General features: G+C 52.6%; 6 protein-coding genes across 6 annotated transcripts; 2 read left to right on the top strand and 4 right to left on the bottom strand.

Annotated features, from left to right (window-relative positions):
* Positions 1-260: 260 nt before the first annotated feature.
* On the top strand, positions 261-1,423 carry J4E84_000823 (uncharacterized protein; the record flags this gene model as incomplete). Its single annotated transcript, XM_049383458.1, has 2 exons — positions 261-474; positions 525-1,423. 2 exons carry the CDS (start codon positions 261-263, stop codon positions 1,421-1,423), a joined length of 1,113 nt encoding a protein of 370 aa, XP_049248976.1.
* Positions 1,424-2,245: 822 nt separating this feature from the next.
* Positions 2,246-4,018, bottom strand: J4E84_000822 (uncharacterized protein; the record flags this gene model as incomplete). The annotated part of the gene is made up of 1 exon (XM_049383457.1): positions 2,246-4,018. One exon carries the CDS (start codon positions 4,016-4,018, stop codon positions 2,246-2,248), a length of 1,773 nt encoding a protein of 590 aa, XP_049248975.1.
* Positions 4,019-4,350: 332 nt separating this feature from the next.
* Positions 4,351-7,057, top strand: J4E84_000821 (uncharacterized protein; the record flags this gene model as incomplete). Its single annotated transcript, XM_049383456.1, has 3 exons — positions 4,351-4,455; positions 4,515-6,149; positions 6,200-7,057. 3 exons carry the CDS (start codon positions 4,351-4,353, stop codon positions 7,055-7,057), a joined length of 2,598 nt encoding a protein of 865 aa, XP_049248974.1.
* Positions 7,058-7,122: 65 nt separating this feature from the next.
* J4E84_000820 (uncharacterized protein) lies at positions 7,123-7,964 on the bottom strand (the record flags this gene model as incomplete). Its single annotated transcript, XM_049383455.1, has 2 exons — positions 7,123-7,353; positions 7,419-7,964. 2 exons carry the CDS (start codon positions 7,962-7,964, stop codon positions 7,123-7,125), a joined length of 777 nt encoding a protein of 258 aa, XP_049248973.1.
* Positions 7,965-8,941: 977 nt separating this feature from the next.
* Positions 8,942-9,475, bottom strand: J4E84_000819 (uncharacterized protein; the record flags this gene model as incomplete). The annotated part of the gene is made up of 1 exon (XM_049383454.1): positions 8,942-9,475. One exon carries the CDS (start codon positions 9,473-9,475, stop codon positions 8,942-8,944), a length of 534 nt encoding a protein of 177 aa, XP_049248972.1.
* A 1,735-nt stretch (positions 9,476-11,210) lies between these two features.
* J4E84_000818 (uncharacterized protein) lies at positions 11,211-12,112 on the bottom strand (the record flags this gene model as incomplete). The annotated part of the gene is made up of 3 exons (XM_049383453.1): positions 11,211-11,476; positions 11,525-12,001; positions 12,052-12,112. The coding sequence occupies 3 exons, from the start codon at positions 12,110-12,112 to the stop codon at positions 11,211-11,213; spliced, it is 804 nt and encodes a 267-aa protein (XP_049248971.1).
* Between the last annotated feature and the right edge of the window lie 2,943 nt (positions 12,113-15,055).

The following is a 15,055-nucleotide window of genomic DNA, read 5'->3' as shown; positions in this document are numbered from 1 at the left end:
CGCATGAAGTCGACCCTGCATCCAGCCAGCCGCCCAATGTCTTTGTCCTCCAGGGTGGGCTAACTGTGGGGTCTAGAGGGGGCATCCTTCTGCTATAACCCGTTTGCTATCACGCCTCTCGTGCTCTTCCTCCCTCAGCTCCCTCCAGCCTTTGCTTCGTACAGTCCTTTCCGTCATTCACTTGCCTATATATCGCCCTACCTTCCATGTTGACCGCCTCCCGCCCCCTTCTCCCCACCTACAGCGCCCTGCACCAAGCCATGGCAAACACACACGACAGCAACGGCCACCCCAGGGAAGGCTACCTGAACCTGACCCGGCGCATGGAGACTGAAGAGGAAGACCAATTTGACGTCGATCTCACCATCTTAGATTTCCTTGTCTACAAGGCCATTGACTTGGTCTTTGAGTGGAAATCAAGCAGTGATCCATACCATTCAGATCTGCCCAATGCGCTCGTCAACATGACTGCTGGTATGACTTGCGCCTGTTACGGCAATGCATCACGTGCTCACGATTATCAGATTGGAGGACATTCCTCGGGCACAGACACCATGGCCGACGCCTAGATGCCAAGGCGTCATTTCGATCCCGTTTGTTGCAGTTTGCCCTGATCTTCACACATCGGCTGCATCACGACGAGACCTGGACAACCGAAGAGTCACTGAACAGTCTGCGCGAGCAGAACAAATCCCGTGGCGAGTACTGGCGGCAACGAACTCAGCATCCTTCTGCGCTCCAGGACCCTTTCGACCAGCAGAAGGACTTTCCTCTTTCCGACGGCGCTCTTTACGAAAACCGCTCTGCTCTTGCCTCCGCACTGAGAATGCCTGTCGATCAGCGGAGGTGGGTGACCGATGTAGCAGGCACGCCCTCGCTCCACTGTTTACTCCCTGTCTTCATCGAGCTTACTGCCGCACGTGTCAATCTGGATGACGACTGGCTGCCAACGGCTGAGTGGTTCGACTTGGCAGCACAATTCATGCTCCAGGCTATCATCGGCGAATATCTTCGTAATGGTGCTTACGGTGACGAAGCTTTCAACACCATCTTCGCCTATGGCTGCCCTGGCGTCGAACGATGGGCCGAAGAACCAGCGGACGTGGCAGCCATGAGGAGACTCTTCTGTGCTGAAGGCAATCTTCGCGAAGAGAACTGCGAGTGGACCAGGATCAAGCGCCAATACATCAACGAACTACTACCCAACGGTCGGGCGCAATCAAGTCTACAGGCGATAGAAGCAGCCCAGGAACGCTATCCATATGCCGAATTCGAAGAGAAGCTACTATCCTTTCTCAAATATCTCCACGAAGGCCTCGTCAAACCAGATCTCGCCCAAGTCGAAGAAGGTCGCATCAATATCGACGGCAACGAACTATCTGAAGCCGAATCACGAGCCATGATCCAGCGCATGGGGCTTTGATCGACTCTGCGTCCCCAATTTCTTTAATCTCGGGCGAGCTCGGAGGAGTTTCTTCGGCGGTCTGAGTACGTGTTTTTCGGTTGTCTAATCTTGTCTTTCTGTACTAGCGTAGGCCGTTCTTGTTTATACGTTTTTTCTCCAGTTTGCGAGCTATTCTTTTTTATTATTGTTATCATCTGTACCAAAAGTCATGTAGCTTCGCGCGTCTTGTACCATATACCCACATCAGCTAGTTAGGTCGCCGACACAGGCTTGTAGTCGGTGCAATCACACATATTTCAACATCTCGATGACTACTCTTTTCTCCCGCTACTCCCCATAAAAACTCCCCTTCGAACCCACTGCCACATCCCTAGTGTCCCTCCTCAATCCATCGCTCCGAGCACGTCTTGTCATGGCCACATTCTGTAGGTAAGTGTCGTGGACCATCTTGTAGTCCTTTCTCTACCTCTTACAACACAGACGTCATCTTTACTCTCCGGCATGAGAATAATGCCACCAATCGCATCAGCGCGTATCGCATCTCCCTACAAATCTCAAATTGATTGAATAGTGGAGTATACGGACCCACGACATGCGCACGCCAGCAGCCGTCCGGGCGACGCTTATACCCGACACTAGTCACACAGACACGCTAACACATGTGGAAATTTTGTTATCATTGTAATGGTGTGATTCAGAAGATCAAACACTCTTGATTTGATTTGGGAGAGAAATAGCCTATCCTTCAACCTACTCTTACATTTCATCAAACGTTGCGGTGCCCGCCCTAAAAGGCGGAGGTATATGTACAAGGAAAAAACACAAACAGTAGCTGGTAGATCAAACAGCAGAGTAAACGGCAGTGCATCCTCGTCCACATTCCACTTTTTGCTCGAATTCGACTGTGCGGCCATTGACCTTGACCTTGTTCCGTGGTGTGATTTGGAAACGATGCATCTCTTTTTCTCTTAGTTGTTTCCCAAAACCGCCCGCAGATGCTGCTCGCTCTTGCTCAGCGGCCTGGTCAAGTGGTTGGATGTATGTTGGTGTAGCTAAGTTGCTCCGCTTGCCACTACCAATCTGGTAGTATTCGTTGTTACCCCAGAATAAAATGTCGCGACCCCAGTTTGTGTCGTTGTCTGTGAGCTTCTTCGACCGACCGGTCACAGCGACGCTGGCAACGTTGTCGAGGATGGCGGCGGCATGGGTTGAGCCGACTGAGATGTTCAATAGACGTATCGGAATTGCAGTGTTCTTGGCTTCGTCCCACTCGAAAAGACCGGAGAAGGCGGGAACCTTGACGGGATCGGCTTGCGTGTGCACCCATCGACCAACACCAAGTTGACCTGTGAGACCGAATCCAAAAGCCCATGTGTCTGCAGTAGTCTTGTTGCCTTTGGTCGCTTCGACAGCAAGGAAAGATGTATTCCCGCCCGCGAAGACGTTTGTCACCTTGCCTAGCGAGCCAGAGTATAGCTTTTGTGTTGGGAGTAGAGATGGCGCATCTACGCTTTGCGCTTCAGCGTTGTACGGGAAACCAAGTTGACCGGAAGTGTTGTCGCCAAAAGTAAAAGCTCGTCCTTCGGAATCGCAAACTAAGCTATGGTAGTCACCAGTAGCGATCCTCTTGACGGGGAATCCTTTGAGGGTAGTGACCTCGTGGGGAATGTCGAACGCGCCAGTGGGACGGCTCTCGAATGATAGACCCGGTATACCTAGCTGACCTTTGCTAGGGAAGTCTTGTGAGCCTGATGCGAAAGAGAAGACGCGGCCAGAGGAGGTGAGCATGAGCGCGTGCTCTAGCCCGGATGAGATGTCCGTGACGCGCTCGCTCCATCCCAGGTTCTCAGGTGTACGGTTGCGATATGAGATGTTGTTGGAGCCACCCCAAAAAGGGATCCAGGATGTAGATGGCGGCTTTGGGCCTTCCTTCTGCTCCGCCTGTGAAACGGGTATCGAGTATACGGAGCCGCTCTTGGAAAGGCCAATGATGCGATCGCGGGAGATGGCGAGGGAGGTCAGGTTATGGCCCGTCAGAGTCTTGGTAGGCTCCTTGACGTCGTTTGCGAAGGCGGTGCCCCATTGTAGAAGATCGCCCTTCTCGTCAATGGCCGCGCCGAAGTTTCTGTCGAGCTTGATGTCCCGCAACAACTTTCCGTCGAAGAAGGTCAAGCGTCTCGGTGTCTTGATGTACTTTTCGTCAGAGTCGGGTGCCACGACCTTGCCCGAGTTAGAGCCCCATGTGTAAACTCCAGGGTTCTCCCAGCTCTTGATGACTTGAAGATGCTGCGAGCTGATGATATTTCTATTGTCGTCGACCGATTTTGCTTGCCGCCGTGGCGCTTCGAACTTCAGCTCTGGTTCCTCTTGTTCCTCCGCGTGCGCATCTCGTATGATCGAGTCCCCGTTGCACCATTGATATGCCGTGGCGGTAGCCCAGAGCGCGCCAACGGTGGCTATGGATCGGACGAAGTGTTGCTGTCGTCGTTGTGCATAGGGGTGGGATGCGGTCCGGACGTGTGATTGCGGGGGTCTGGTCGCTATGTTCCTACATACTCGCGGGGCATGCGGCGTTCGGAGGGTCGCGCGTGCTACACACTTTGTGCTGAGCATAGTGTGGTAGATGGGGTGGTGGGCTCGAAGTAGCAGGTGTCGTCCCGTGGGCGTCTGGATAGATCAAGAGAGCAACATTTGCAGCACGATCGAAGGTCCGATTACGGTTGGAGCATTGGTAATTGGACAGTTTGGATAGTTTCTCTAGATCGTAGCTGCGTGATCAATGACGCTCTAGACTTGCTCCACACTGACAGATGGTGCTAGCGCTAATTGGGCCTAGCACCACATGCTGGACCCCCACGAGCATCACCGAGCTCCGACATGTGGAAGCTGGCGTCGTGGTTCCTGTCTACACACAACAAACCCACCAGCCCCCGAATTGCGCCAGAATGTACGAGGCAGACTCGTGGTACACTGCCTTTGTGCCGCGCACCGCCAAGCCCCAGGAGAAGGGCAAGCACCGCCGCAGAGAGAGCCTGCTTAAACAGGAGAACGTAAGCCCACCATCCGCTGCCTGGGTACGTTTGAGCACTTCTGATGATTGTACTTGCAGGAGAGTCAGGCTGACTTCGAGCGCGCAGAGGCCATCGCAGAAACAGCAGAAGACGATCGACCCGGCAAGCTCAATGGCCCTCCACCGGCCACCGTGGCCAGACGCGCCAAGTCGTACAGCGACTTCTACACCGTCGTGCGGGCACATCTGAAGAAGGAAAGGGCACTCGAGAAGAAGAAGTCACGTGAGGACATCAGCACCGAGCTGGAGTTTGCCGACTGGTATGGCGGCGTCAGCGATGAGCTGCTCGAAGCCAGCCACGAGGAGTACAGGCTCTACCAAAACCAACTACACATAACGCGAAACCACCTCGAGAACATCATCTCTGACACAACATCGACCCTCGATATTCTCTCCTCCCTCTCCGAATCCTTCAAGATCGTCGAAGCCCAGACGGACGCCTTCCGCACACAATGCGAGGGCCTCATCGACGACCAGAAGCGCATTACGAAGCTCGCAGACGATATGGAGCAAAACCTACGATACTATCTCTACCTCGAACCTACCACCAAACGGCTCAATGCTCCGGGAGCAGGCAAGATTGTGCGGGGTAAAGAATTCGTCGAGATGCTGGCCAACCTGGACAGCTGCCTCGAATACATGCAGGCGCATTCCAAGCACCGCGAAGCCGAAACGTACCGATCCAGATACCGACTGCTCCTTACCCGTGCCCTCACCCTCATCCGCGTCCACTTCACCGAAGCGCTTCGCGAAATCGCAGCCGATGTGTCGAAGCGGATAGCGGACAGACAACTGAACGACACCACCATGTCTGCGCTGTTGTATGCCAAATTCCGCGTCGGCGCGCCGGAGCTGAAGAGCATAGGCATCGAGATACAAAAGCGGGCAGTACTGCCAGCTGGAGCAGCGCCAGGTGGAGAAGCCGAATACCAGAGTTTGATGAACGAGCTGTATCAGAGCTACTCAGCCACCCGTGGCCGACTCATACTTCCCATCGTTACGAAAAAGATCGGAGAGATCGCACAAGCTCCGAGCACATCGACGGATCTCGTAGCTTTCGCGCGGAGCAGCATAAGCTATATTCGTGGTATATGTTTCGACGAGTGCGACTTATGGCGAGAGTGGTTTGAGGGCGACGGCGGATTGTACGACTTCCTCGAAGCTGTATGCGAGCCTCTATACGACCACCTGCGACCGCGCACCATCCACGAGACACAGATACTCAAGCTTTGCGAACTCTGCACACTGATACAGACACGGTACATGGAGGAAGAAGAGGAGGAGTCGCCGGTTGAGGCGAACAAGCTGGACTTTTCTGTCATTGTACATCCCGCACTGCAAGATGCACAAAACAGATTGGTTTTCCTGTCGCTTGCGATCCTGCGAGACGACATTGAGAGATACAAGCCTAAACCAGAAGACCTCGACTACCCTGCAAAGAACAAGAAGCACGCCACTTCCGGGACCAAGTCAAATCAACCCGTTTTGTCTGGCAAGAAGCAGCCAAAGTCCGAAGTCCCACCCACCCCTTTGATGCCGAAGACGCCCACAATAGTCGAAGACGACGATCCAGATGCGCGGTGGAACTTCAATACCGAAGCGGCCTTCAAAGACTGGTACCCTACATTGCGCAAAGCGATCTGGTTGCTCAGCAAAATCTACAGGCTTGTTCACGTAAGTCCTTCAACGCTCGCATGTCCTTCCTCATGCTAATGTGCTCCTAGTCCTCTGTATTCGATGACCTGGCTCATCACATCGTCCACAGCACCACGCTTTCTCTCGCGCAAGCTAGCACTTTGCTTGCTAAATCCGCCTCACCCACCGATGCCGCCCTCTTCCTCGTATCGCACCTCCTTCTCCTCAAACAACAAATCGTAGCTTTCGACATTGAGTTCGTCACGCCGGAGACCGAAGTCCAATACAATTTTGCGAGCCTCACGAATACTTTCTGGGAGCTGCGTGCTCGGGGCGGCCTCTTCAACCCGCGTAATCTCGTCGGTCTTTTGATACCCAAAGTCGTAGAGAATATGTTGGATGCCAAAGCCGAAGTGGATGCACGCCTGCGCCAAGCGATTAATGACTTTACTGGTCAATTCGTCGCCAGAATGACGGCACCGATCGATACCAAGGGCAACAAAAAGGTGCCTGTGAGTGAAGCTCCTGCGCGTACGAGCAAGATCCGGCAGAACATTGAGCATGAGACGCCGTTCCTGAGATCGAAGCTTGAAGAATACATCACCGACGCTCGTACACGCGAAATGCTTGTAGCAGCTGTCATGGAATCTGTCACCCAAGCATACGAAGACTGGTACGACTCGTCATACTCGCCATCTCTTTCCAACCAAAACGGGGCGAACAGAAGCACGAAGGGTAAGGGAAGGGAAGATGGCGTCTGGGATCCGGACGTGTTTAATGAGTGGTGCGGCAACACTTTCAAAGTTGGCACGCTAGGACTGGGCAGCATGGATGATGAACAAGAGGATTATCAAGATGATGATAGCGACGCAGACAGTATGGGTGCCACCAGCGGGAGATCAGGCACAGAAAGGACAGGAAACACGGGTCTGAGGATCAAGATGTGATAGCTCCCTGTAAGCCGGATGAAGTATGGAAATATTTATCATGCTGGTCTATGGTCGAAGCACCATCACCATGCTATCGGACAGAAATCTACCGTGATTTCCCTCTCACAGTCACTTTCCGTAAACACAGGCATCTTCTCTTCTTCCATCTTCTCAACAATATTCACTTCCGTGTCTGCATCGCTCTCCGACTCTAGCTCTTCCCTCTTCCACGTATTCCGCTTCTTCTGCCTCGCTTTCTGCCGGCGTAGTGCATTCTTCTCGCGGCGTTCAATCACATCGCTTTCTTCGCCTTCCTACTAAAATTGATCAGCATCATCATTACTGTCATGGCAGTAGTCAAATCAAAGCAAGAACTTACCGAGCTAGTTTCACCAGAATCCGTTGTCGATGCGCGGAGCGAGTCGTAGATCGAGGTCGTACTCGATACGGAAAGCTGCTTGATTGGCGGGTATTTGGCTTCGTCGTCGGTGTCACTGGCTATTTCTGTTGCGATGTCGGAGGTAGTGGTTGAAGATGAACGCGAAGAGGAATGGGCGGATGAGTCTTCGTCTTCGCTCGGATCTCGTCTTGCCCTTTCTCTTCCCTTTCGCTCTTGCGCGAGTCTCTTCCTCGTCTGTTCATTCAGTTCCTGCTGTTTTCTCGGTAACACGTCGTCGTATCTCTTTGCTCCTAGCTTCGCGACTTTGAACACTTGTCTCTCTTCTCCTCGCTTTTGTCTGTTCGGTGACTCTCGCTCCTCAGAATCCACACTGCTGCTACTGCCGAGCCTGTCGTGTGCCCTTGCAAGAGTTCCACCAAGCTGCTTCTCAAAGTTCTCTGCGACGTCGAGGACGGACTTCATCGATGCTTGTGCGGCGTTGTATGCTTTGCCCGAAAGACCAGAAACAGATAGTTGGAAGGCCATGTATGGGCGTAGTAGGTGAAGAGGCGAGTTGATGGAGCGCGTTTTGGTGTGTGCGTAGGTCTCGATATCACTATCTGACTCACTATCAGACCGGGTACTACTCGCTTCTTTCCTGTAAGGCAAAGTCTTGGAGCGCGTGAGACGAGTGACGGAAGCAGGCGGAGAGGGCTTGTGTTTCTTCGCCACAGAAGTCTTTGGTGTGGCTTCTCCAGCCCGTCTCTTCGGAGATATCTTTCTGTCGTTTGTCTCTGTTGTATCTTCGTCTTCTTGCTTGATCTTCACGGTGCTGTCTTCTCTGCCAATATGGCGCAAGTAACCTCTCTTATCCTTATAATCTTCGACGGATGTTGTTGATGCACGGAGTGACTCTACTGTAGACCCGCGTCCCGAAGTCACTCTGGTGATGGTGTTGCGAGAAAGGAGTCTGGGCCGCGCTTTGCAGGCTCGGGTTCGTGCCATGATGGGACTTTGAGTGATCTATCGAGAAAACTTGGGGGTTGTTCAGATAAGTAGAAACGTGTTTTGCTTATAGTATTACATCTGAGCAAATGGCATCGACCAAGTGAGGTAATGAGCCCTGAATGTGAGCTTTAAAGCAATTGTTTGTCCAATTTGCAAATGTGCAACGCGGAACGAACGTCAAAGAAATGACGGGCACAACTCAACGACAATTTGAACATTCCCTTTTACCAAACTTTTGGTCTCAAATGTCATGTCTAGGTCAAGAATTCTACAAGAATGCATCGTCACTGATCCGAAACGGAAGAGTAATGAATGGTAATGCGATAGAAGTATAATTACTGTAGTAGTGTAGAATGCGCAGGGCATGTATAAAAGACTGAAACCCAAACACCAATGCCATGCAGAAAAGTAAGTCAAGTATGTAATGCGAAAACATCAACCGTGCAGAAAGGGACCTAGCATGAAATGCAATCGCCACGCTGGCCATGCCACATGCAGCGGGTTCCACCAAGTGCTCACAAAGGCACAATCGAGCCACCCTGAGAAGCAAGCGGGTCAACGGAAGGTTGTTTGGTAACGGTGTTGACTGCATTCTCTTTGTACTTTGCAAGCGTCTTGTCAGAGTTGAAGTTCTGGTTGATAACACCGCTCATGCCTTTCTGGCAGTGGTTCCCGTTGGTCTGCGAGCAGTAGTACCAGATAGGGTTCGTGTCCTGCACCGTAAAGGTGAAGACGTTTGGTGCTTCACCCGCAGTGGTGTTGAAGTTGAAGCCAGAGAAGATGGAGCTGTCGCCGCCGAGAGGCTCGCATGGCTTGTCGAACGAGGACTGCACGAAAGTGTGCGCCTTGGGGAGGAAGTGGAACTCCATGAGATCGCCAGGTTCTGCGACTACGTTTTCGGGCTCGAAATGTAGGCCGCCGTTAGCGGTTGTGGATCCGGCGAAGACGCGGTGGACTACTCCGGTAGGTCGGACTGGGTGTGCTGGCACGGCGACGGTGAGGCCGACGATGGCAGCGGCTGTCAAGGCGAGAGATGTGAAGGCAACCATGTTGACTGATGATTCTAGTTGTTGATGTTGTAGGAATGGTGACCTGGCAAGGAAGCGACTAAGACGATGATGACTGGGAAGCAGAGACGAGCTATGAAATGCTTTCGATGATAATAGGACTGTGGATGCTGTGAAGAGAGTATTTTGATGTGGAAGATGTGATGTAGCTGTAGTGATGAAGATGCTGTGAAGGAGATGGTGTATTGATGATGAGATGAACTTGACAGACAAGAGTTTCTCTAGATATATACTCGTCTGGCGAGAGTGCTCACAAATCAAAGGTTGCTGATGTTCTACACATAGCCCTCGGTTGGAGAAATTGCCGTTTGATGGTAAGCTGTATCTTTCGTCAGTGCAGTGTCGCATCAGGCCCTTCACACGACCAGAATGCGGAGAATAGTATGACAGGATGCCTAAGATAGACAGGTCACAACTCGCAAAGGCCATCTCGGATAGAAAACGTTCCAGCGTTTGCTAAACACAGCTCCAATAAGCGTCCGGCAGCCCTGCCACTGCGGCTGAAATAGCTGACCCAGGGCGTGGCTTAGCCCCAACGCGAGAAACAACGGACAGCGCAATCGTCAGCAATTTACTGCTAGGCCTCGACTAAGTCCATTGTAGAGGATATTCCGGGCGTAATCACAACATTCGCTGCAGCTCGTAGTGTTGGTTGATGCTCATTGAACATGTTCCGCATGCGCCTTTGCGATGGTGACCCACGTGTCGACGCCTAGCAGGAATGGACGATGGAAACACCACACAGGTCCAACAGCTGAGTACTGTGCCACAGTATGACATTCCTCCCGTCCTCTAGATGGTCTTGGTCTTGTTTGTAATTGTTGGCTATTTTCGGTTTTAAGTGAGCGCTTATAGATCTGGAAGGGGCCGCCCATTCGAAAACCAAGTAGGTACATGCCGAGACGCCTCTTCGCCGCTCAAGACCTCATTCCAGGACCTGAAACAGTGTCGCTTGCGCGTTATTATTTCCAGCGCGTATTACGCGATGCCCCAAGGTTCGGGGCTGGTGATGTTACGACGGAAGTCCGGGTCGTGGTGGAATCGGCCACACGGCGCGCACGCGAAGGTGGACCTTCTGGGAGCGATCTGGCTTTGCCTACCTGGGTAACGTCCGTGCACAAGGCTCATACCAAGAATACCACCATCAGTACTGATGTATCTGCATAGCTTCAATCTTTTGTTTCTTAGTCATCAGTCCTGTCCCGAACTCGCGTAAGGCACTTTTAGGATGCTAGAGCGAATGCCTAGTAGATGCGCTGATCCTGTCCCAATGGATGATCTGTGGAGGCCGCTAGCGAGCTGCCGTCAAGAAACACGGTGAAGTCTTAGTCGAACTCGTGAAGGCGGGGCATGTTTCGTCAACACGGTGGTGAATGGTGGTATATCTTTCCTCGGGCGCGAAAAAGGATATGAAGACAGCGGTGAAGTAGGAGATCTGGCGGTCAAGAGTCTTGTTAATACATCCTTGAGGCGACCTGGACCGAAAAAGCAGAAAAGCCGCGTTGCGAGGTTCCACACCACCACAACACTGTAATGGTGTGCACAGAGAGAATTGCTTTGCCAGATCCTGCATCGCAGTAGTAACGAAAGACTCAAGCGAGAATGGAGGTGGTGTAAAATTTCATTATTTTCTTCTTTCAAGAAGAACGCCAATACATGCTAGCTCGTGACTGCGGAAAACATCCAAAGAAAACATGCTCTATCAAAGACAACACGCTTACATGCAAGCAGCGCCGTCAATGCCAATGACCTTTCCGTTGACCCAGTCACCGTCTTGGGAAGCAAGGAAGCAGACAACGCGGGCAATGTCTACTGGCTGACCAACACGGTTGTGAGGGGACCATGTGCAGGCGTACTCGTCGACTTGGTCGTCGCTGAGCTTGTCACCATCGGGAATGTACTCGCGGCAGACGGCGTGGTACATGTCGGTCTTGATGCCACCGGGTGCAACACAGTTGACGGTGATCCTCTTCTCGCCGGCATCTAGGTTGGGTCAGTAGATGAAGTGGAAGTGAGCATGATGTGACTTACCGATAGCCATGCACCTAGTGAATGTCTCAATGGCTCCCTTTGAGCCGGAGTAGACAGCGTGCTTGGGTACGCCCTTAGCCTGACCGGTGATGGATCCCATAAGGATGATGCGACCACCCATCTCCATCCTCTTGTAAGCCGCCTTAGCGACGAAGAACTGGCCACGGGTGTTGATGGTGAAGACACGGTCGAACTCCTCGGGTGTGACGTCCTTGAAGTGACCGAAAGAGACAACACCGGAGTTGGAGCAGCAGATGTCGAGCTTGCCGAAGTGGGCAACAACGTCGTCCATCAGCTTCTCAGACTCCTCGACGTTGCCAACGTTGGCCTTGAAGGCAGCGGCGTCTGAGCCATTGCCGAGTGCCTTGATCTCCTTGACGACTGCCTCAGCACCCTCGACGGCGTTGGCGTAGTTGACGGCGACCTTTGCGCCACGCTTGGCGAGCTCAATAGCCATCGCCTTTCCGATACCACGGCCTACATGTTTGTTAGTATGGGAGGTGAAGCTTGGGTATGATGAAGCTTACCTGAGCCGGTAACAACGGCGACCTTGCCAGCAAGGCTCCATGTCTGCTCAATTGATGCCATTTTGATGTGTTGAGGTGTTGAGATTTTGAGTTGAGGAGTGTGAAGGTGTTTGTAGTAGTGATGAGAGTGGTTGTGATGATGATAATTCCCTTCCACGGTCAAGACGAGTACATATATACCCTCTCGCTATTCGGAACGCCAGCGGAGACCGCGTTCAGTGAGTAGCTCTTTTCCATCTGCTCCACCACCGGTATCCCAACATCCATACCACTCCCCCAACTCGAAGCGTCCGGTTCGGCACTCAGCATCGCCCCCAGGAGTCGTGAGTCCTAGGGCTGAAACTGTGTACCTGCGCCGCATCTGTCCCGTAGCGTGGTCCCTGTCCCCGTAGGAGAGCCTGAGCCTCAGGGACAGACCGTCGGACAGAGGGGCCGAAGGGGGCAGGAGCGCTTGCGATTGGACAATTCCCACGAGCTGCGAGGGCCGACCGAGCAACACCAAACTTCCAGCGCCTCTCGTGCAGCACGCACCCGTTTCACGAGATCGAAACATCTTTTTTTGTCCACCGCGAGTAATGCTGGTATCTCATTGAGTTCTGCTGGTGAAGCACCAGGTATGACGCTGCGAAGACTCGCGTTTGACAGTGACAACGAATCGCGAGGCTGATGCGACACCGGCGGCATCGAAACATCTATTTTCGCATCCTCGCATGTCCACCATCAGCCGAGAGTCTTTGCTGGGAGCTCGTTGCTTCGTGATGTGACGCGAACAGATTCGAACGTCGCTGCGACGACTCGGTCCGTCGTGGGTAAGCCCAGGGCCGTAGGGTTCTGAAGATCCGACACGGTCATGTGACGTTCTGGGACAAACTTCGGACCCCTTGGAACGGTTTAGCCTGAACTCGCTCAGGGTTCGGCAGGACTCCGACGCTTCTCAGCACACCCGTGTACTGGAACCTCAATGGCTCCCCATACACCAACGGTCATCATGACTCCCTGAGTGCCGTAGAGTCCGGACTCGACCCGGTAAATGGAAGTGTGTTACAAGTCGGCCAAGCGTGGCTAGGTGTCGCAATCAGAAATGGGTGCTGCCGGCTTCCACAGCGGGGATCCGTCGACAAAACATCCGTGCGTTTTTCACTTCACTTCATCTTCCAACTGCTGTACCGTCGGGATAGATGGAGTGTTCCAAACGGTGGGCAACGAGCTGTGAGCGTTCTCATCTCGAGTACGAGCTGTTGAAGATAAGGGACCTGCGCACAGATTAATAAAGAGTCCATATACGAGCGACCATAACCGAGCACGTACACCGACGATGCATGCCAGTCTTTATCCAGATTACATACCTGTACCAAGAGCACAAAATAGCTGCGCGTCTACGTGCGAGGTTTTCAATCCTCTGAATCCCCTGTTCTGGAAACAGGGAGTCGTCTTCACCGGCCATGTTGTGTCTTATCAACGGCGTCCGTTGACCCAAAGTTGCAAACCAATATGCGTCTCCACCACCACGCATCGGCCCTTTCGTCCCCAGAACGGCTTGCTTTCAAGCGATAGTATCCGATCGCGGTGCCTATACATCCAGCGCTGACGAATATTTCGGATGCTCTTCGTGTGGCGCTTCTGTTCTCGCAGTACTAGCCGCAGGGGTGACCCGATAAAGCCACACGAGGTGGAATGTCACTCTCTAGAAGACGACTGGGGATGCAAGGGGCTTAGAAGAGTTCTCTTGTTGGGAAGGCCACGCGTATAGACGCCCAGGGTGGATGCTTTCGCGTCATGGCATCAGCGTGGCAGAGCGTAGCGGATAACCCTATGTCAGAAATGCATCATCCGTCAAGGGCTATGCAATCGTGGGAGCTACCTACTCACCAACTAGAAGACTTGCACCCTGATTGCTCAGAGATATTGAAACTATCAATACCGCACGAATCACATACCTTCCCGGTCTGAGTACGGGGTGTTGTAGTCGTCTCAAGGAGCTCTTTTGTGGAGTTGTCAGAGCTATACCTGAATCGATTCATTTCCCCCTCATTCCGTTTCCCGTCAAACACATAGCGGTGAAAGGGGCTGTTGTTGGGCGCTTCACGCGACCTTCTGCCAGATCGCCCTATGCTAATGCATTCTTTCACGGGACAGCCATGGTTTCCATTATCGAACCTCGCATTCGCTTTTATATGTCTTCTAACGATGCTCATTTTTGTGCCTACTAATACAACAATGTTGCAACTAACCGAAAACATCGAGTGATGCACGATATGGATGATAGACATATATGGAGGTACTTGTACAGCAGTAGTGACACAACGAAGCCTCCGCTGACACAAACCGTTCGGATACTACCCGGTAAGTCCCCGATGCTTAACTCAAGCTCGGCTGGCATACGGAAGTGCATTGATCGGCACTGGGCGTGTCTTTGGTCAGGATAGCGCGTCCAGACCACCACATCCATCTCCACCTCTTGATAGGGTGAAAGCCGCAACGGCGACGAAAATCTCCGACATACCGACCGTTGGATGGAACTCACGAGGGGTCACTCGCATGTTCACCACCCTCTGGTGAGTGATATACATCAAAGCCCGATGGCATGGGCCAGCTACATCCTGACAGCTACGGCTGTCGTGCGGGCATCCGTAGGCTTGGCACGATCTTCGTATCAGCCATGCGGATTAGAGCAAGAGCCACTGCTCTGGGTACTTCAATGTTGGAAAGTGGTCCTTCATGTCGTAGGTTATTGTGATGTGTAACAATGGCCGCTTGGAACCGAAGGATTCTAGCCGCTCCTGTGTGCTCGAACAGCCAGTCATCTTGATTAGGGCTGCATATGCTACCTCCATACGCAAGTAGCCACGCTGAACGCGTAAGCTTGTCAAGCAATGAGCCTGCAGGAAGACGTCTTGGTACCGGCTTTCTGTCACTGTGATACGGAAGCATACTGCATATACCCATCCTTCGACTTAACGGCCAGAAGGAATCTGGTTAGTAACTCCATCGGGTAGTGGTCTCC

This window comes from Alternaria hordeiaustralica (assembly GCF_023758085.1).
Source record: "Alternaria hordeiaustralica strain BMP 2776 chromosome Unknown scaffold_1, whole genome shotgun sequence".
Taxonomy (NCBI): Eukaryota; Fungi; Ascomycota; class Dothideomycetes; order Pleosporales; family Pleosporaceae; genus Alternaria; species Alternaria hordeiaustralica.
This window is presented reverse-complemented; position numbering and strand designations above follow the sequence as displayed.